This window comes from Trematomus bernacchii, unplaced genomic scaffold (assembly GCF_902827165.1).
Source record: "Trematomus bernacchii unplaced genomic scaffold, fTreBer1.1, whole genome shotgun sequence".
NCBI lineage: Eukaryota > Metazoa > Chordata > Actinopteri > Perciformes > Nototheniidae > Trematomus > Trematomus bernacchii.
Genome location: NW_022988043.1, coordinates 14704712 through 14727950, shown reverse-complemented (window position 1 = coordinate 14727950; position 23239 = coordinate 14704712). Strand labels below are relative to the sequence as shown.

Below are 23239 nucleotides of genomic sequence, written 5' to 3'. Positions count from 1 at the left end.
CGTTTTCATACGATGTTAATTGGACACCCATTATGAGGCGCGGCCCCCGTGAGAGTGGCCGCGGTGCGTTCAGGGACCTCCGCAGAAGAACAGTGGGTTACGTAGTGTAACTCTAGTTCTAGAGTGATATGTGTGTGTAAAATGCATTCAGGAAAAAACGATTGCATTTATCCCAGAGTAAGAGTCATCTCTCTCCACATTTGCACTTTTCACCATAATGTCCATTTCAAAGAGACGGCATTAGGACAGAGCCACGGCCCCACGGGAGCGTGCCGTGGTGCGTTCAAGGACCTCAGTAGAAAATCGGCCCTTTTCTGTGTCAGCCCCCATGCCAAAACTCCCTTTTATGGAAGGTTTGGCAGCGGAGTAGGCCACCAGAGAATACTACAGCTTCTTAGCTGTGGCTCCACAGCTGCTTGCATGTCCCCTGAACACAGTTTTGTGGGGAATGGAAAATCAGTTGTGTATTAACAGATGGACAGGACACTGAGACTGGGTTATTCACTCCAGTTTTGCAGCATCCCTCCTCCGTTCAGAGGCATGAGAGAGGCAAATCTGTCATCCCAGGAGGAGATAGGTTTCCTCTCGGCATGTGCACTCTCAAGTCAGAGAGAAGGGGCACTATTCCCTCTACTTCCTGGTTCCAAGAAGACAGGAGAATTCAGGCCCATTCTGGATCTTCGATGCCTGAACCAGCACATTGCATGCCAGAAGTTCCATATGTTAACTATGAAACAGTAACTGGGACTGGTACAGCCAGGCGATTGGTTCACAACCATCGACCTGAAGGACGCTTACTTTCATGGCGAAATTGCTCCAAAACACAGAAAGTATTTGCGTTTTGCCTTCCAGGGGGTAGCCTACGAGTACAACAGACTGCCGTTCGGCTACTCCCTATCCCCACGCCCGGTCAGCCACGGCGCTGCAACCACTGGCATGGCATGAGGGTGTTCATTTATCTGGACGACCTCATAGTCATGGCCAGGTCCAGGGAATGGGCAATGTTTCACACAGCCCAATTGGTCAATTGGAAGAAGAGCTCCCCCATACCTCACCAGCAGGTAGAATATCTGGGGGTGATGCTCGATGCAGGCAGACTATGTGCCACCCTGACAGAAAGCAGACAGGCATCCCTGCTACGGGCAGTCTGCAGGCTGCGTCAGGGGGCGACGGTGACAGCTTTGATCATCATGCAGACTTTGGGTCTCATAACGGCTGCTCACTCCGTAGTGCCACTCGGTGGTGGTTTACCGGCCTTCGTTTAGATCCCAAGACACAAACGACATCTGGTGACCATCCCCCCCTCAGTAGAGAGCAACCTCCGATTCTGGGGGTCCCCAGAGAATCTGCGGAGGGGAGCTCCACTGGGGCAGGTAACCTCCTATATCACAGTCTTCACAGACGCTTCAGTGACAGGATGGGGGGGGACGTGCCTAGAGAGAGCTGTGGGTGGTTGCTGGCGTCTGGCAGAGGCGCGGCACATTCTACACGGGCTGTGGCTGTGTCAACAGCCTTATTCAGCGGCGTGAGTGTAGAAGATATATGCACGGCGGCGTCTTGGTCTACGCCAGGCTCCTTCCTAACATTTTATCTCCTGGACATGTCTGGCTCCTTCTCGTCGTCTGTGCTTGCCGAGGCAACGCATGACTGGTGAGAGGGGGGGTGGCTGTGGGTCAGTAGGTATCTGACCCCCCCCCCCTGGACATAAAGCACTTGTGTTTTCCCATGCTCCTGAGGGACTCGGGAGACATGGCATGGTGCGCAATCAGCCCCTATGGGCAGGCTGGGAGAGCCTTCCTCACTATTGTCCATGCCCACTCTACAAGGAGCGTGTGTGAGTGTGGGGGACGTGGTGCACTTATGTTTTCCCATGCTCCTGAGGGACCTGGGGAACATGGTGCGCGGTAGGCTCCAGACGGAGTCTCCACACAATTTTTTCCATGCACACTCTACACGAGGTAAGCGTGTGTGAGTGTGCCTTATCCAAGTTGCGGCCCTGACTTCTCCACGGTTACAACCGGATGGGAGGAAGTGGGGATGCAGTGGATGCTAGCCAAAAGCCGGTCAGGGACGGTGTGGAGGGTCGATGTTGTTGGACGACAGGGCGTTTATACACACATTCAGCCTGTGTGAAATATAACGGGGGGTTATGTATTGTAACCCTAGTTATATAAGCACAGGCGGAGCCCTCTATCTGGGGGCCCTGTCTTTCCTCGGCCGCTCGCTGAAGAGTGTGTAGGATAGCGGGCGGAGGGTGTAGCCGCCTTATATACTGTGGGCCTGCGCGCGCATTCAGGTAGGCTCGTCCCGATTGGCCGGCTACATTTACGTAACTCAGTAGGTGAAAGCACGCACAGCATGATAGAGAGTAGAACCCATAGAGTCCAGTAGAGGGCTCCGCCTGTGCTTATATAACTAGGGTTACAATACGTAACCCCCCGTTATGCTAAACAAGTGGAAAGATCAAATTGCACCCAAATAGATTTTGCAGTGGCAATATTTTGTAATAGTGTTGATTGATTTGTGATTTAATGTTGGTGGTAAATCGTAATAATATTTGTCTTAATGTATGCATGGTATTGTATTAAATGTGTTTTTTTTTTTTTACAAATCGTATTTTTTAAAGTAATAAGTGAATATACAATGACAATACAGATGGATTAAATTCCGTTATCAAGTCACCAACTTAAAAAAGGAGAATGTTGTTTTATAGCTATTAAAATAGAAAATATACATATAAGTGACATATCAATTAGCTCTATGCACATTCATTATAATTTTACATTATTACTGTTTTAGTTCTGTAATTCTGTATTAAATGTGCTAGTCCCCGGATTGGCTTTAAAGTGCCAGGTGTCAGGGTTGAGCAGAGCAGGTAGGAACCTGTTTGATGGTTTGAACTGATTACATTGCACCAGTACTCACTCCCTTGTAAACTCACAGGGACAAAAACAACAACCAGCGCTCTCTCCTTTGTGAAAGACTCAAGAATCCCACAACCATCAACAGAAAACCAGAACTTAAATACATGCAGAACTAATCAGAGGACGAGACACAGCTGGGCAGGGCAGGAAAAACACAAGGGCGCCACCAGGTGAAGAGAATCAGTAATCAGACAGGAGGGAAAACACAGAGAGACAGGAAGCAACACAGACAAAAGACAGACTTCACAATAGAACAGGAAAACAGACAGATCGTGACACTCCAAAATAAAACACAGAAAAACACTGACAGATCGTGACAACAGGGGCATATAAATACACTAAGCATAAGCCTTTTTAAAGCATCAAAATGGCATTTAAAAGATAATAAAAACACAAAACCTGTGAACACAACTTCCACAAAGTAAGCATATTAACGGCCTGGTTTTATAGCATTTTTATGCTTGCAAAATGTGTGCAAGTTTTCCTCAACATATCTTCTGACCTTGGACATAAGACAGCTGAAGGGTAATCAGTGTTATGCTGTGTGATATTTGACTCTCACAGTGCACACACTCCTGTCTGTGCAGCTAGGTGAGCTGGAGCCTCTGCTACAGAAGTTCAACACAGAGGAGGAGAAACAAATGGACAGGATGTTGCAGCGCATGGACATCTTAGTCAAGGTAAACTCACAGAAACTACAAAGAACAAGCAATAATCAAAAATACATCAACTGAGTAGTAGCTATAGTTTACCTAAATGCTGCGTGTTTATGCACATGGTGGTATGTTCATTGAGTCAACTTGTTTATTGTTTGAACATGCCCCAACAATGTAATCATTAAAGCAAGCTGTGCTTTTGTTGCCATGACATTTTTTTTTGTAGCATCTGACAATTAACTTGCTTATCAATAAAAGTTCACTTATATGTGACCTGAGGCCTGTACTACAAAGCTGGTTCAACTTAACCTGGATATGTTGGAGTTAGCCGGTTGGCCTAAGCCAAAACATACGCGCTGGCGCTAAGCTGTACTACGACGCCGGTTATCAAGTGGATCGCTCAAGCCAGCAGTGTCCTATCTAGTTAGGTGCGCGTTCACATGAAAGGGGTGGTATTTGGAGCATTCGACCAATCTCAAACACGGACAACCGTACTGACAGCGCAGCGTCATACTTCCTGAATGAAAAGTGAACTTTAATATTAGTCAAATATGAAGAAGTTAAACTTTAAACATCCATGTCTTAAACACTTTATCCAGGATAAAAGCCACATAGCTGCACCTGCAAGGTGAATACAGCTGGTAAAAGAAAAAGTGTTTGAATGCGTACATTAACAGGTTTATGAAATCACTGCCCCGTCCAAGACACGAGTGGATCTGACTTTAATTAGGAGAATTTGACTCGAGTGTTTCGTCAATTTAATGTGTTGCTTAAAATAATACTTCTGCATGTGACACTGTGAGTGTTGCACGGCCAGATACGGCTCAGCTGACTCAGATAAGGAAATATATGATACATTATGATGTGATATGATATGAATGATAATGGCACACATCGACGTCTGCACTCACAGTGCCGCGGACTGTACTTAATGTTACTCTGATCCGGTTACTTATGTCGTGGCAGATATTTAAGTAAGCTTTCTTAACGCTAATATTATAATAGTCAGATTGCTCTGAAGATGGGAGGGGATATTCTATTCATTTTCACGTTCACACAGTCAGTTGATTTTGGCCGGCTGTCTTTCCTGCAACGGCAGTTTTTCTGTATTTCCTCTATCCTGTAATATGAATTGATAGCTTTAAACTCCGCACACGGAGCTCTGATTGGTCAGCAGGCGGTGCTTTCACTGAGTTGATCTCTTAGCCTGCCACCTAACCTGGGGGCTATACTACAAATCTAGTTCAACATATCCTGGATATGTTTTGAGTTATCCGGCTGACTAAATCCAAAAAAAAAAAAACGCTCTCGCTAAACTGTCCTACGACCAGTGGCGGCGCCAGAGCATTTTTGTTGGGTAATCTATGGTAGGGCTAACCCATACAGTGGTGGTGCTCAAGTCAGTATTTGCAATGTAATTACATACACGCTATATCGCCCCCCTTGACAGTGAAACGCCACGCGTGAGGTTTAGATTATTTCCCTGTCTCAATCAAAATGGAACTGTATGAAATAAAACGGCACATTTGTCTTGTAGTAAATAAAAAGGGATCACTGTGAACGTGACGTATGATAGTACACGTTGAAGATCCAATGGGGATACTGAATGGCGGTTTCGATTGATCTCAATCAATAAGGCATGACGCAGATCCAACGTTGCGTTGCTCTGATTGGCTGTAGGTCTATTCAAATTGCATTCGGAGGCATTTTGATCTGACCGCGGCCGCGCTGATATTATAACGCCAGAGAATTTCCACACCTTTAGTGTATAAAACTCCCCCACTACTTAGACTATTCCTTGCACCCCTCTTATAGCATAAGCCCGAATGGTCTCAACCATATTGCATCAGTAACGTGCACTTGTTGTTACAGCAGGATCAGTTTGTGTGCTGTGGACACGACCCGTATATTTTCGCAATCCGTGTTCTCAACATTTAGCATTTCGCTTATTATTTAATTGAATTTGCATCACTTTTCATGGTGGGGCTAAGGTGGGGCTAAGCCATTTCTTGGTATGGCTGTAGCCTACCCCAGCCATACCCTGGCGCCGCCACTGCCTACGACGCTGGCTATCACCTCGACCGCAAGCCAGCCGTGTCCTATCTAGTTAGGTGCGCGTTCACATAAAAGGGGTGGTATTTGGAGCATTCGACCAATCACAAACATGGACAAGCCGTGTACTGACAGCGCAGCGCGTCATATATTTCCGAATGAAAAGTCAACTAATATTAGACAAATATGAAGACGTTAAACTTTAAACATCCATGACTTAAACACTTTATCCAGGATAAAAGCCACATAGTTGCAGCTGCAAGGTGAATACTGCTGGTAAAAGAAAAAGTGTTTGAATACGTTCATTAACAGTTTTATGATATCACTGCTGCCCCGTCCAAGACACGAGTGGATCTGACTTTAATTACATTTGACTCAAGTGTTTCGTCAACTTAATGTGTTGCTTAAAATAATACTTCTGCATACAGTATGTGACACTGTGAGTGTTGCACGCCAGATACGGCTCAAGAAACTGACTCAGATTAGGAAATATATGATGCATTATGATGTGATATCATGTGATATGAATGATAATGGGGTACGTCTGCACTCACAGTGCCGCGGACTGTAGGTTACTTATGTTGTGGCAGATATTTAAGTAAGCTTTCTTAACACTAATGTTATAATAGTCAGATTGCTCTGAAGATGGGAGGTGATATTCTATTCATTTTCACGTTCACACAGTCGGTGATTTTGGCCGGCTGTCTTTCCTGCAACGGCAGTTTAAACTGTATTTCCTTTCTCCTCCTGTCATATGAATTGATCGCTTTAAACTCCGCACACTGAGCTCTGATTGGTCAGCAGGCAGTGCTTTTATCCTGGAACCTATCCTGCTCCAGAGGATAGCCGTTCAGAATAAGTTATCGAGCCCGCTAAAAAGTGAACCAGCTTCGTAGGACCGGAAACCCCTGAAGTTAGCTTGCTAAACGAAAATCTTGATTCGTAGTATAGCCCCCTGCTCCGGAGCAGGTTTGCCGCTCAGCATAAGTTACCATGGAAATCTAGCCTGCTAAAAAGAGAACCAGCGTCGTAGGACCGGAAAGCCCAAGATTTCCCTGAATTTAGCCGGCTAAGCGAAAATCCAGCTTCGTAGTACAGGCCTCTGCTCTATCGAAATCAGTCGCATTGACCCGAAGACACATTTTGAGTTGTATACACTGTTGGAAAGAGGAGATCAAGAAATGATATCAAGATTTTTGTTGTACTCCAAATATTAAGCAAAATATGTCACATTATATAATGACTGTCACTGAGTCATCATTTTGAGAAAAAGGCCTTCAAAGTTTCCTCTTCTCTGGAATCTATCGATCTGATTGATTATTAGTGGAGCAAATGATCAAAATAGTCCGGAGGGAAAATATTTCCGTTTGGATTACTGGTCTGGGGGAAGCTCGCGAGTGTGAGTGTATGTGTGTGTGTGTGTTTGTGTATTTTTGCGTTTGTGTATATTGTGTTTGTTTCCCGGGGAAAACACTCACGAGAAACACCGGCTGTTGTTATGTTTGCTGTGACGTTAAGTTACTCCGTTCTCCGCTTGTAAATATGCCGTTACAAGCTTCATAGTTGTATTTATCATCTAAATTTGCCGAAACAAGTTTAATATTCTGAAAGCCAAGACTTTGTTTAATTGAAATCAGATGAAAACAAACTGTAACGGACCCTGCCGTGTTATCTATGATTACTATATGCCTTACATTCATAATTTCAGCCGGAGGGAGGGGGAGCTGCGCTACGGAACAGCAGATTGCGATTGAGGGGTGCCTGTCATCTTCCCTTTACAAGCTTCACAAATGTATTTATCGTGTGATTTTGGAAATAAAAGTTTCATATTCTGAAAGCCAAGACTTTGTTTATTTAAAATCAAACAAAACACCCGAACCCCGAAAAAATAGTTTTTTCCGCAAATCCACGTTTATTTTGAAATGAGCCGTTGCGACTTCCGACTGATTTCGATAGAGCGGGTCACATATGTACAAATCTTTTTCAATGTGCACAAATGTGTTGCTAGCTATTGTGTAAAAGCCGTACAGCTTAACATAAATATGGGAATAATAACGAATACAAGGTTAAGATACACTTTTATTTTTCTCCAGCCGGGAAACTTGGAATTCAAAGTAACAATGTATGTATAGAGCGAAAAAAGTGATAGAAAATATGTACACACTTGATAATGCTCCCATGTGTTTATTTACCACCAGGTTATGTTTTGAAGCATCAAGCCTTTTTTCGCGTAAAGAAAATAATACATACAGTAGACACACCAGCAAGTTCACCTGACAGTTCAAATCGTCTTAAACAGCTGCCCAGGATCGCATGCATAAAACAAATTGTATAAATGTATACATACATGTTGGATAGATCCATAATCATAACACATTGACACATTATTGCACACAATCTCATTCCTGTCCAAGCATCCTAAATGAATGTTGTAACTGTGTCACAGCCAGTGGCGGCCAGTCCATAGGGGCGCTAGGGGCGCCGCCCCACCTCTTCCCATATTAAAAAATAAAAATAAAAATAAAAATAAAAAATATATTTTAAAAAATATATATATTTTTATTTTTATTTTTAATGAACAAGGTAAATATTATATAATTGGTATCAGTAAAATGTATAATCTACAATAAAATCTCGTTTAAAATTGTGTTACGATGTCTAAAGTTACTGATAAGTCACATGTTTCCTGCCTGGCCTTGCCCGTGGGCGCTAAGAGAGGAGCCCTCAACCAGTGCAGCAGCAGCCACTAGCAGCTGACTGTTGCTATCTGTAACGTGTAAACTATGCCGCGAAAACATAATTTCAGCCAATCAGCGTCGTCAAATATGATGGTCACAGGGCTCCTACATGAGCGCCCGGTGCAGTCTGTGAGTTGTTTGGACTCGTATCCAAGGAGACAAAACAGGAAGCTGTCATACACTCTGGAAGCTACCATTAGCAGCTAATGAAAACTCAGTTTTTGACATAAGAATTATGGATCATCAATCATTTTTCAAAGTGACAGACACATTGGATTAACCTATGGATTAAGCTTCAGCTGCGTTTTTCTCGTTTTTGATCAGAATTGTTATTCTGCAAAAGGTGAGCATATCTCCATGTTTTGCTACCTAAAGCTACGTCGTGTGATGTCTGTATTTGCTTCCCCTGTCGCGAGTTCTGATCGATCAGTGATGATACTTATATTTCTAGAATATGTGGAATCTCAGCTTGTAAGCTTGTTTGTGCATATCCGATAAGTATATCGATTGATTTATACCTAGAGTGCGTTAGCATTTTTTCGCTCAGGGCTCATTTAGACGCTTCTTGTGAGACTTGTGTTTTGTTTCGGTAAACATGGTTCATATCATCAGTTAGATGCGTGTCCTCTGAGTAGGACACATGAATAGTTTATTACATTTTAAGAAGCCCTGAGACCAGGGGCGGACTGGGGCTACAAATCAGCCCGTGACTCTCGACCGGCCCACTTCGGTACCGCCGGCCCACCTCAGTAAATTACTAACGGGGGGTGCCGCAAATAAATACCGCGAGGAAATTGTCGACGGGGGGGGGGGGGGGGGGGGGCTAGTGACTTATCCGACCGGCCCACATCGTCCGACCGGCCCACTTCAGTACCGGCCCATCGGGATTTGTCCCGATGGCCAGTCAGCCCCTGCTTGAGACACAGTTTCGTGAGAAAAAAACCGGGGGAAAAAAGCCCCTTAACAGGTTAAATGGGAATTAAATCAGTGTTCCCAAAGCCCCGGTGTTCTGCAGTTTGTGTGGGCCTACTGTACTGTTGCACAGTTTATGCTGTAGAAACTATGTCCAGGACAAGGTGTTTGGAAGTTTTGGAAGATTCATAGCTAACCACACTGAAGTTATGGAGTGATTGATCAGTCTTCTCATATTTTTAAGCCTCAAATTGTCCTTCTCCCCCCCCCCCCCCCCCCCTCCCCCCCTCTAACATCACCAGAAGTCATGATTTAAGGGGTCTTTTCTCAAAAAAAATTACCGGGGGAGCATCCCCCCGGACCCCTCTAGTATTGTTTGATCACCATTTCCACAGCCCCACCTAAAATATTTTCCACCAGCCGCCACTGGTCACAGCGTATATGAACATGTAATGCATGGTAAAAATACACCAGATATAAAAAAGATATATGCAAAGCTCCACGGGGCACTTCAAAGACATACTCTCTCAAGTCAAAAGACCTTGAAGTGCCTAGAGCTTAATAAGAACATCTTGAATATGACATGACTAGAGCATCAGGCATCTCCAACAACACAAAAAGGACATTTCAACAATATGAGGGATGAATGTCTGCTCACCACCTCAAGCTCAACCTTGACAAGACTGAACTGCTTTTCCTTCCGGGAAAAGATTGTCCCACTCTTGACCTAACAATCAACATCGGCACCAGCAAGGAATCTGGGTGTGACCCTAGATAACAACCTGTCCTTCACTGCAAACATCGCTGCTACAACCCGCTGCTGCAGATACACGCTTTACAACATCAGGAGGATACGTCCCCTCCTGACCCAGAAAACGACGCAGGTTCTAGCCCAGGCTCTCGTCATCTCACGCCTAGACTATTGCAACTCCCTCCTGGCAGGTCTACCTGCATGTACCATCCGACCTCTGCAGCTCATCCAGAATGCAGCAGCTCGTCTGGTCTTCAACCTTCCTAAATTCTCCCACACCACACCGCTCCTCCGCTCCCTTCACTGGCTTCCAGTAACTGCTAGAATCCACTTCAAGACACTGGTACTTGCGTACCATGCTGTGAATGGTTCTGGCCCTTCCTACATCCAGGACATGGTTAAACCATACACCCCAGCACGTGCACTCCGCTCTGCATCGGCCAAACGGCTCGCTGCACCAGCACTGCGAGGGGGACCCAAGTTCCCATCAGCAAATCACGTCGGTTTGCTATCCTGGCTCCAAAATGGTGGAATGAGCTCCCCATTGAAATCAGGACAGCAGAAAGCCTACACATCTTCCGGCGCAGACTGAAAACTTATCTCTTTCGACTCCACTTTGAGCGATAGAATTACTAACAAAGAATTTCTAACAAAGCACTTATATACTAATAAAGGACTGACTTATCTAAAGCCAGTAGCACTTGAAATGTTTTAGCTCTATGAAACCTGATGAACTTATATGATTCTGTTTTCTTCAAGTTTGTATCTTCCTGGTCCAATTCCAGTTATTGTAAGTCGCTTTGGATAAAAGCTTCAGCTAAATGCAATGTAATGCAATGCAATGTAATGTATAAAAACATATAAACGTTATATTACATAAGAGAAGACAATGTGATGATGGTATATCCAGCAGATTAGTAAGAAAGGAAGATAAATGTTACCCGGTGGTGCATAAATGTGTTAATGGGAGCCTTTTTTAGACTATATTATTTCATATTTTACATATTCTCATCAGTATTCATCATCTGGATGTGCATGCATTTTTAAACCTCTTTCTTGAAAGGAACAGTGATCACCTTGATTTGATAAAGGGATGTTTTGTATTTCAATATTTTAATTACGTTATAGAATAAATAGGTGAAATGATTCAAAATGAATGATATCCTTTTTTTTATCCGAGCATGCTGTATAGAGAATGGGGTTCGCTTGATGGTGGATGCAGAGCAGACGTACCTGCAGCCGGCTATCAGCAGACTGACATTAGAGATGCAGAGGATCTACAACAAAGAGAAGCCTGTCATCTTCAACACCTACCAATGTTAATGATGTCGCTGCACACACAAAATGCCGACTCAACAGTTATAATTCTTATAGAAGGAGAGCACGCTGTGACAAATCGTGTTACTCCTGATGTCAACATGTAAAGAGATTAGGATGAGTCAGCTGAGGATAGAACAGAGACATTGCCAAGAAGGGGATAATGTTGAAGGGAAATGTGGTGATTCATTTTTTATTTCTTAAACACACCATTTCAACTGAAAAAAAAAAGTGTAAGTCACAGTTGACATTCATATGATTATCATCCTTTTTTTTACGTGATTATTATTCCATAAGCTTACCACATTGTCACATAAGACTGTAAAATAAATATAACACATACTGCCTGTTGGATAAAATGAAGACCATAGATTATTGAGGGTCCCATTTTGTCACAATGGGTTGCTGTGCGTATACTACACCACTGCTTTGTTGCTGAACTTGCTAAAACCAGGATAAGGCATTCTTGTTCTCAAAATTGGTTGGTTTATTCCATGAGTTATTGACGTGGAGCCATAAAAAGAAGTGAGTATAACCCTGTTTGAGTAGCAGTCGTGTTGTGTGGTTGGTAATGCTATGGGGGCCTGGGCTAGGTCAGGTAGAACAGGTAGACCCATAAATCATGTAGTCTAAATGTATTGGGCTGCAAAACATCATAAAGCTCTGTAAAAGTTACATTGACAGCAAAGATTACACTGCTTTCACAATCTTGTATCTAAACTTGGAACTTGATTTATATCCGTCTTTGCCATGAAGTGAATCATTGTCCTCTTTTGCTCTGCAGGAGGCCTATGACAACATAACCATGGACGTAGAATTGTCTCGACGTGAGGTCTGGCATTTTGCTGCCAAGCTGGTGCGCGGGGCTTATATGTATCAGGAACGAGAGCGGGCTAGAGACCTTGATTATGAAGACCCCAATAACCCTGATTATGAGTCTAATATAATGTACCACAGGCAAAAATCCTGTTTCTTTGTTTTTGAATTGTTGGTAGCTGCCCATATCTGCATCCGCAAAGTATGATTGTTTTTTGTCTTACTACAGCAGGCACATCAGAATTTAGATGTTTTGTACAATGAAGAATTATTTTTGATATCTTGTAATTCTGCAATTTCTAGTTGTTTGCTTTTTTGTTATTGTGCTGCTGCTGCCTGTGCCAGCACCTATTCAAACATTTGATTTTTAATCCCCAAATGTTTTTGAATCCTTGTTAATTAAATGTTAAACAACATAAATAAATGATTTGCTTTAGCCAGGCTAATCTCTAATTCCTGAATATTAAAGCCGCTGCCTGCTGCTACATCCCTTACCATTGGAAAGCACACAGTTCCTAGGTGAGGTGTCCTCGAAAAACTTTGCCAAACCAATTTTCCCATGTGGTTCACAGATTTAAGCCGTCCACTTTCTAGGCACAAATCCACTGCTATGGACAGCTCAGGGAAGTGGTCCTTTAATTTAAATTCAAGTGGAGTTTCTGAGTTTAACATCTTGTGTTAGCAAGCATCCACCCTGTTGAGTTGTCCAAGTGCAAGTTACTGAATACCACCCAGCTCCAGGGTGCAGGGTTGTAACCATATTCTGGCAGTCCTAAATGAGAGCAAGTTCAAAGAAATCGTCTTGTGGAGATCAATATGTTTTTCACAAAAGCAGCAAAGGCCACCCTCAAGCATTCAATTGCATTTTGAGGTAAACATCAACATGTGAGAGACTACACGTTTAGATGATTTGCTACAGCACAGTATGAGGTGGGATTACAATTCTGCAGATGATGGTAAAGCACATGCATATTCAAACAGCTACACACTTAGTAAAGCACAAGTGCTCTCTGAACGGATTGGTTCAGATTTTTGGTAATTATATTCAGATTGAAGAGGTACATGTAATTGCAATGTTTGTTTGTTTGAAGATAGTACTGCAACATGCAAATGGTGATAAAAAATATGTGTTTGGGTGAGTTATGAAACAATGTCAGCCACAGAATGCAAACAATATTCTAAATCTTATATATATATATATATATATATGTATCATCTTGAATAATAGTTTGTAGTTCTTTCAATTGTTTACGTAAGCAGAATCTTTTGAGTTTCAGTAGAAATCTTGAAATTTTAACTATCATTCTTTTTTTATTCATGCCTTTTTTGTTCAGTTCAATTTGTTCACAAAACAAATCATTATTTTGTTTTTTTTATTTAACTCGCAATTTGTTTCATTGTAGCAGTCTAACAAAAGCAGCAGAAGGGCAAAAATAAGTACACTTTAATAACTGTTTATTTATCGCATTTTTATTATTATTGTTGTTGTGATATTCAACAAAGCAATTGCATATCATTAACTTTTCTAATATTTTGCAGCATTTTAGTTTTTGTAGAAAACAGGTTCTTACAAACAAAAGTAGACATATAAATATATAAAGTTAAATGATCTTTCATGTGTTCATTTTTATTTGTCCAGGTGCCTGGACTACGTGCTGGTGGTAGATTGCACTCAACAGAAATGCCAACGTTATGGTGGCTTCCCATAATGAGGACACGGTAAAACACACCTTGAGGATACGGCTGAACAATCCACTTCAAAATATTTTTGTATACAGCGTTGCATGTGAACGAAGAAGTTATTTTTAAGTCTCTCTGCAGTCTCTGCCTCATTCAGAATGAATGAGCTGGGTCTCTCACCGACAGAGAACAAGGTGTACTTCGGTCAACTCCTGGGCATGTGCGATCAGATCAGCTTCCCACTGGGTGAGAAATACATGCACGAATACTCTCTCTCTCGCAAAGCCAACAATGACCAGGCCCTGTATTCCCTGCTCTACTTAAAGCTCTTTCACACCAAACATTCATCAAAGAACTAGTTGCGATTGAGCCGACTGTTGTGCCACCTCACGTTGCATCCATCTTGGCCAAAAAGTCACATTTGAACAAAATGTGAACACTCAGCAAAAACCACAGTAAACAGCCAACTATCACCTCATTCTGCCACTGCCTGAGAGAAATTAACTCTCCACAACAGGGGGCTGTTGTCTGTATTTGTCATTCGAAAATAGAATCCGAAAAACGTAAGACTGTAGATATACAAGCCGTTGTTACTATACATGCATGAAAAAACAACAAAATTTTATTTGTGTCTATTAGCTTCATCACTTAGCTTCATTCTAGATGATTTTGAATGATTAGATGAAATGAAGATGAAGAGTGAACTTTGTGTGCACTCTTGACACTCTTGACTTTTTCTGTTTTGTTTATTTTCCTCACGTTTTTTCTTCCCCTTCACTGATTGGCTTAAGCTGAACAGCCAATCAGAGTGATTTATCTTGCAGACAAGAGGAAAAGTGCTGACACTGCGGGACCTTTGCAAAAACTAGGCTGACAGACTTTTGGTGTGTCAAGGCCTTTTAGGATGATGTTAGTGTTTTAAATTCAGCCTCTGCAGGATGTGTGTCCACTGCCCTCCTCTGTAACTCTCCCCGCTGTGTCTCTACGAGAGCTCGGACTGCATGCAGTGCACATGGAGTCAGTCTGCAGCCCATAGCGTGACATATGAACTGAGACACCTCGGTATTGACAAGCTGTCCTAATGAAACGCTGCTGCGGGCTCTCTCCACTTTGTTTGTCTGTCAAAGACAGACTCGGCAGCGGCAGGCTGCTGTCTGTCAACGTGAGGCTCAAGTTGAAACAGCCCTGACCGGTATTGATGTAAACAGACACTATGTGTTTCTTTGCAGTTTTCTCCAGGGATAGAGCAGCCAGCGTCTTTGAATTTCGAAACAGTGAAGAGCTTTCTATATTGAATAAAACATAGTGGAGTTGAGATCTTTTGCTTTTAAAAAAAAGGTGCCAATATTGAGTTTTCAAAACATTGTTTTCAGATATTCTGTTGCGCAGAAAGACTTTGTACTATTTTATCCTGTTTTGATGTTATGAGAGTAATTGTGGATTTGTTTTAAGGACATTTAAGCCCTTGCAAAAAGTCACAGTATGTGAGCCTGACAGCAGCGCTTTTAATTCAAAAGCAAACTGAGGTTGCCTGTTCAAAAGCTGCAAACCTGCCTTATTATAAACACTGTCGCGAGTATTTTGTGAGGGAAGCCAATTGAGATGACGTCCAGTCAGGGCCGCCCCTCCCTACAGGCTGATCACGCAGACTGCGTGGGGCCTCAGCGGATAATAAGAACTGGATACAGCGTGGGAGGCGGGGCCACATTCATTCCTATGAGAGCTGCTCATTGGCGCATGAAGACAAAATGGCCCAACTTTTGAGGGAGCGAAACATCACAGATTACCCGTCATGCCTGAGAACGAAGTACCCGTATGTGCGCTCATAGAGCATGCGCAACTTTAACCACGCCCCCCAAAAGGCTTGTTCACATCAAGCACGTCAATTTGCGTACACGTAACAGCACCGCACGTTCATGACAGCATGGTACTGGATTGTTATGATGGATTTGATATTAACGAGGCGGCCGCGGCAGTTAGCAGCTAGCGGCTAGCTAGTAATTATGCTAAGTTACACATCAATCGTTATGTAGCCTACTTTTATATTACGCTGATGTAACAGGATCTAGTGATATCGTAGCAACAGAGCTTAATTTAGCATGATACTTTTGTGGGTTGTACATGAAACCACTTGGTAATATATAAAAATGTATGTATTTTGAAGCCTGTTATGATCAATTGTGAGTTAAATCTTTATCTAAAAAGTAAAGCTGATGATGGATTACTGTGGTGGAGTTAAAATAACAATAGCCAATTTCTCTTTGAAATGTGATGGAGTAAAAGAATAGTAACTGTGATTATTCATGTTAAGTACCCCACAAGTAACTAAAACGTATAATACTTGAAGGAAAGGTGTAAAATGTTTCCATAAATACCAATATCACACACTACAACACAGACTATAACACCCCTTGTTGTTAAATACCAACCATGTGTATATATATATATATGCCGCTAAAACTGTGTAATATATACCTGGCTGCTAAATCCTCCAAACTGTTACAGGATGTGTATTTTGTAAAATGTGTAACTTTTTTTATTATAATTTCTTTTTTTAAATCTTTAATACTTTTTGTATGCATACTTTAAGTAACATTAGGCTGTCTTTGGCTCTTTTCTGCTGTAACAATGTAAATTTATTCTGATTCTGATCTAATTGATATGTTTTTGTCAGAGTTTGTTTCCCTATATTGCGACACTTGTTTTGAGTTGTTTTAGGTCAGGATCCTCTCTATGGTGCACCTGTAGAAGGTCAGGATCCTCTCTATAGTGCACCTGTAGAAGGTCAGGATCCTCTCTATGGTGCACCTGTAGAAGGTCAGGATGCTCTCTATGGTGCACCTGTAGAAGGTTATGCTCTATGGTGCACCTGTAGAAGGTTACTCTCTATGGTGCACCTGTAGAAGTTGCAGAGTATCCTGGAGTCCATGTTGAACCTCCTCAGCCTGCGGAGGAAGAAGAGCCGCTGTCGAGTTTTTTTGGTGATGGTGTTAGTGTGATGAGTCCATGTCAGGTCCTCAGTGATGTGAACATGTGGCTGCATTTCCCGCTTTAGATATACGATTTCAGGATCGGGGTCTAATCGCCAAAGACTTAACATTGATCATATGACATGTGTCAATAAATGTTCTTTAAACAAAATGAAGTCTCTCCTGATTGAACTGTCTGGACCCCATCCTCAACTTTTTTTCAAACCATAACATGCCTTCATAGGGCTTTCCTGTTGATCATGTATGGTGGATTTTTTAATAGAATAATTGTAATCAATATTACATTACCTTTTAATCTATATAAGCATAAAACAACACTAAAATAAACACTACAATACAACTTGTTATTTGTTTTTTGAAAAAACACAAGGTTGTTAATTTGTGTGTATAAATATACAACACAGGCTATATATATATATATATATATATACATATACAATTATAATTAATACAATTAATACAACTGTTAATTTGATTAGAGCTTTAACACATATATCTTTATTTATATATGTATAAGTATGACGACTTCCCCGGGCGATATCATATGGTATAGCAAATGAATCAAACTGGTTCAAAACGTGTTGTGCCCACATGCAAAGGTTGTACACTCTGGCTTATCCCTGCGTGGTATTATATAGTAATAGCAAACAGCTACGTTCAACTCCTTTAATGGTAGGCTATATTGCAACTGCAATAAGAAGCAACAGGGACGTTAATCTACGTCGGTAATATTAACTTTATTTAATACAACATTTACGGTACAAGATTTACATCATACAGCCCATGTAGTATAATATTTTACAAATGATGAATTACAGCAAACATGTGCAATATATCCATTATTACAGCTCCGTGGGCTGGCAGTAAGGCGATATGGATCCGTTTTTATTGTGCATCCATGGGTAAAGGTAAAACGCATGCAGTGGCGTTTTTATATGTACAAAAGTGGTGGGGCACAAAAAACTGTCTATATATAAGCTTCTGCAGTGACGTGCAGTGAGGTTCATGGCTGGTGAGGCACTGGCACTGACTCTTCAGGTTTACAAATATTATATTTTGACCTAAACCAAAATATAATATTCAAAAGCTTTTTTTGTCTGATGCTTCGATTAATTTTAAACAGACAGTTCAACAAAAGGATACCCAAAAAATGTCATTTTATCATTTAAATATTGAATTGTTCTCTCTTAGTAAGTTCCCATTTTCAATAAAATTGCGGTCTTACCTTGACTTGAAGATGAAGTCCATTTGCCTATCCTTCTGGACAAAAATGTCTATTACTTTTTTGTAAAAGTCCTCCTTATCTTCTTGTAGTTTCAAAAGTCTATCATAAATCTAATCGATAGATTTATGATTAAAAAATTATAAAAGTAGGGTAGACATGTGGATATTATCCGGCTGAACAAAACGTGCATTTATCTAACAGGTACGTTTCCCACAGATCTTATTTCGAGCTATTTTCTAAAATCCTATGGAGAAATCTCATTGCTTTTTTGTCGAGGGAAGCCATGCGCAGCTTACTTCCGGGTTTTAGGACGTCACTGCAGCTCTCTCGTCTCCTCTTCACACACCACACTTTTCGCGGCACACGTACTTACAGCCAATCAGCTCTGAATTATGTGAGATGACGTATGGTGGGGATGGCAGCTCAGTGCCCCTATGGTCATTATTTTTTTGCCACACACATTAAATAGGAAAATACTCTGATTATGCGCAGTGTAGTTTTTACAGTCACCGTTCACTTAGACAGTGAGAGGGAGGGGCATGATCAGGTTTTGTCCCACATGGCTCTAAACAGCTCAATAGGCACACACTGTAGACACTAATTAGAAGAACACAGACTAAAACAGCAATGTACAGACGAATCAGATGATTAACCATGATCTTAAAATATATTTTATATATATATATATATATTTTTTGCATTTTTTGTAATCATTATTTGTAATACTTTCTGCTGACACTAGGTGGGGCTGTGCCCCACCTGCCCCTAATGACCAGTCACCACTGAACGCATGTAGTACTGAACACGTAACATGAACGTGCCGGGCGGCGCGGTCCCGTGGGTTAGATCCGCGTTCATAATGCAGAGGAAAATAACTCTCAGAATAATGTTATTAGCACATTTTACAACTTGAGGACCGAATGTTTTTAATAAGGGCTATACAAATGTTCATACTGGGTAGTTTATTTAATAAAAAAAAAAATATCCAACAATTTACAGACCACTCTTTCCCAATGTAAGTCGTCCCCTATGGGCCGGTGAGCGAGGTGATGCCCTACCTGTCTCGGAGAGCCCAGGAGAACCGGGGCTTCATGAAGGGAGCCCAGAAGGAGCAGGATCTGCTGTGGAAGGAGCTGAAACGCAGACTAGCCTCCGGGGAGCTTCTCTGCAGACCGGCATACAAACACAGAAGAACAGACAATGAGTGTGTCAATGTGTCCAGCACTTTTCTTTTCATCTTCTCTAGTTGACGGCTGCTGCTGGGGCTGTCTGTTCTGTCTCTCCCTCCCGGCTCTCCCTGGATCTCCTGTTTTACCCTGTCCTAAAGTCTCATGCTGATGGACTGTTTCAGCATGTCACTCTCTTATTCTGTCTTAGCCTCGTTGTTTTTCTCCATTCTTCACTGATGTTACCCACCTTCACTCCCTATGTGCCGCCCATGTTCTCTCTATTTATTTTCCTTATCTGCCCTGCACCCATAAGCATTCCTCATTTTGTCTTTTCCCATTGTCGGTAGAGCTCTGGTATCCATCAAGTGGGCATCTTTACTGCTCCAAAAGGACTCCCTAAAATGTCAGCGAGACAGGGGCGGGCATCTGTTTTTATCACCCTATTCATCTCAAAGGGGGACAACAATAATAAAAATAACAAGCTTGATTTAAATGGTAGTAAAGGAAACATCAATTTTACAATTTTTTTGATACTCCTGGACAGCCGTGCAGTCCCCCCCAGGGAGACTTCTCTGCACTGCTTATTTGCGTGCTGCGTTAGAGCTCGTATTGCTCATTTGAAAATGATGCCTGTTAATGAATCAATGACAAAGTGTAAACGGCTCCTCTGAGCACAGTGCGCTTCTCAGTGCTTTTGTTATTGTATTTACTAGTGGAAGCCATATTCTTGGTTACTGAGGTGTTAACCAAGAATATGGTTCAGAATTCAGTGAGGGAGAATTATTTTATTACAAAGGCCTGCAAGTCTGGCAGGTTATTTTTTCATGACACAAAATACTATGTAAGGGAACAATACATTTGGGAGCAGCTTTTTATTCTTCTCCAATGGATTAACACTGCAGTTTTTTATCTTTGAAAATGTGAATATGTTTAAAGCATATTTCTTCTTGGTTTTACATGTCTCACTTTATTTAACCTGTGAAATGGCCCAATGAATAAATATGAACTGTAATGAATAACCCAAATCTAATTTCATTTTTTGTCAAAAGGGGGACTGGGTGTTATTGACTGCAGTAGCTGTGAGCTATTTGCACAGCTTGGTTGTTTTGGGTTTTAATTATGTGACATTTTCCACTTGGTTATTGATACACTATTAGTATTTGAGTCAGGGGGTAACCAAGCTTCATGATAATTATGGCCTTGTCATTTTATGAGAACAGTCAGTGCTCTATAGACCATCATTTAATTACCCATGATGCCATGCTCAATACAGATCACAGAAATTGGATGCATTAATCATTACACAGAAGAAACTTTAGTGGCTGTTAAGTTTTACTGAGGCAAAGCACCACAGAGCTGTCACTGCCGCTGTATTCTATCGGTTTAATTAAGAATCAAGTCGACTTTTGATGTAAGATATGCCTTTGGGTATACACTTGCCAACAAACTCCATCTAACAGGGCACTGGCGCTCTCCTGGTTAGCTACATTTGCAAAGAACACTAAGAAGGACACATTGTACTGGATTCAACATCAGTTCCAAGTCGAACTTGAAAGCTCAGCATATTCTTTGGGTCTTATCAACACAATGCCCTGCTTTAAAGCAAACAGGGATGTAATAGAGTCAATTGGAGCTAATTTACTTTACTTATTAAATGTTGACAATTTATTATGCGAGATATAAAGGATGGCATGGGCATTCTTGAAAGGGTTTGGCTGCCTTTTGGCTTCTGATGCTTTCAATGTTTTAATGTTATTATCTTTTTTTTTTATCTTTCCACTCAACATATTTTACACATTCTAGCAGAGGGATACCTCCTTTGTTTCTTCCATATTTTTCAGAATAATTTTGGGGTTGCTTTGGGGAGTTTTGCCTTGCGAGGGGATAAGGACAAAAGCGAGGGTTATAAGACAAAAGTGATATTTTTAATATTGGGCAATATGAATAACATTTGATTGATTGATTTAAAAGCACCTCTTAACATGCTGTGATAGGCCCTGATTTGAAAACATACATTTTTTTCCCAGTCAAGAACTGTGAGAATATATTGCTTTTCTGTAGCACAATTAATGTATTTGCTTGCTGCTGAATTCAAACAGGTAGTTAATCAGCATTTTATTTCCAAAAGATGAATTGACAGAAAGGAGTGCTATGGTTTTGAGCCACCCAGGAGTATTGTGTATTATATCGACTGACAGCAAACTGAGAGATTAGTGGCTCACAGTTTACAAAACACTGGGCCTATACTCATTTAATACAAGAGCTGCATCATACCCTTAGACATTAGATGATGGTAAAATGTTCACTCCTGGAGTGCTGAGAGAGACTTTCAAAATCATTTTTGCAATATTTAGTGCAAAGCTAATGTAAAAACCATCAATCTCTTGTAAAAATGGAAAGGGAGTTTTATCTGTAAGCACAATGCTTACCCTGCGGTAACCCCATCCAAAAATTACCACCAGTGATTTAATCCTCTCACTCAACAACACTTTAGTTGGAGCATGGACAAACCATAAGGGAGGGTCCATCAGTGTAAACTGTAGCAATGGTAGTTATACTCACACACTTACTGTTGGTTGCCTTTTCAGACACAGCTTCAACCACAATCAGCATCAAGAGGGGCAAATGCACCCACTTATACAATCAGGGAGAGCAAACATACTGTATTTTGCAGCTACACCACTTTTTCTAATTCAATTATCATCCTACAGTTTACACAAAGAAGTGATTATACTTAAGCAGCCTATAGCATATCAATGATGATTTTACTATTTTCAGATCGTGGCAAAAACATGGGCTGATTCCATAATGTTCACATTTTTGACCAACGTGTTGATTCAGGCAAAAATAGAAGCTAAATGGTAGCCACAGCATGAAAATAGAGCCTATCGTATGTTAATTAACCTGCTTTGCCCAGTCAAACCTTAACTTAGCTAAAAGCACAACTGATTTGCGAGTCAACGTTAGCTAATATTTCCAGAAACCCCACATTCACTAGCTAGCTGAGGGAGCTAACTTAAAATGTGGTTCTGAAATTTACCATTTAATATTTTGTAACTCTGTTGAATGTATTATTTGGGATGTGGTGGAGGACAAATCTAAAATGTAAGGTGGTGGCTTTTGATTTAAAAAAAGTAATCAGCCCATTTAATCCACAACAGGCTTTTTAAGTTATCAGTTGTATCGAGGAGTATCCTGCTCCTTTAGTTCTTCATTCTTCTTTGCATATAGAATTTCAATAAGGAAGAGGTGATTCAGAAAGACCTTCAACAATAGACAGAAAACTATTTCCTGACATTGCAACATAATCGCAACATCATTTTTACATGGCCAGTAAAAAATGACAAGCTCAGTACTCAGTATATTGGCAGCAGTGAAAATGCTGCAAGACATGTTGTCAATATTTTATAGCAACATCTGAGGCTAACTTGGCACAAAGGTCTAACAAGGAGAAATCAGGAGAAAGGAGGTTGTTAATTTTTTTCAAGAACAAAAATCCAATAGCTACCAAGGAGAAACCAAGCACCAAAACTGAAACTTGGTGCCATGTAATATCCTGCAAATAATCCCTGAATAAATGAAAATATTCAAAAAATATACTTTATCCATTCCTATATTTTTCAACTGTAATTTAGACCCCACTTTTAGAATCACTGCCATAGTCTTGTATACTATAGGAGTTATATGTTTACTATACATCTACAGCCTGTAATCAGAGCATATACAATACAAATAAAGCTTTAACCTGCAATCAGTTAGCCTAATTTAAACTAAGACTGTAGGAGCTCACCACGCATGATCAATAAATAATCTGCACAGTACATTACACCTAAGAAAAGGCAACAACCAACATGTTGAATAGTGTATCTAATAGATGCTGGTAGGGATGTTAAAGCCAAGAGCTAAGTTAGCTGTTTCCCTATTTCAAGTTTTAGCTAAGCAAACCAAAAACTGGAAGCTTCCTCGTTAGCCTTTTTGAGCTATTCCTTTATTATGGGAAACATAAATA

The 23239-nt window shown here is 41.2% G+C and overlaps 1 protein-coding gene across 1 annotated transcript in view; it reads left to right on the top strand.

The window, feature by feature from the left end:
* Positions 1-19311, top strand: part of prodhb (proline dehydrogenase (oxidase) 1b) — a 37577-nt gene extending 18266 nt beyond the window's left edge. The window contains 8 exon segments of the mRNA XM_034117866.1: positions 3512-3604; positions 10155-10166; positions 11228-11355; positions 12128-12307; positions 13806-13830; positions 13832-13908; positions 14004-14092; positions 19082-19311. Of these exon segments, the coding sequence (XP_033973757.1) occupies positions 3512-3604; positions 10155-10166; positions 11228-11355; positions 12128-12307; positions 13806-13830; positions 13832-13908; positions 14004-14092; positions 19082-19311 (834 nt within the window).
* Positions 19312-23239: the final 3928 nt, after the last annotated feature.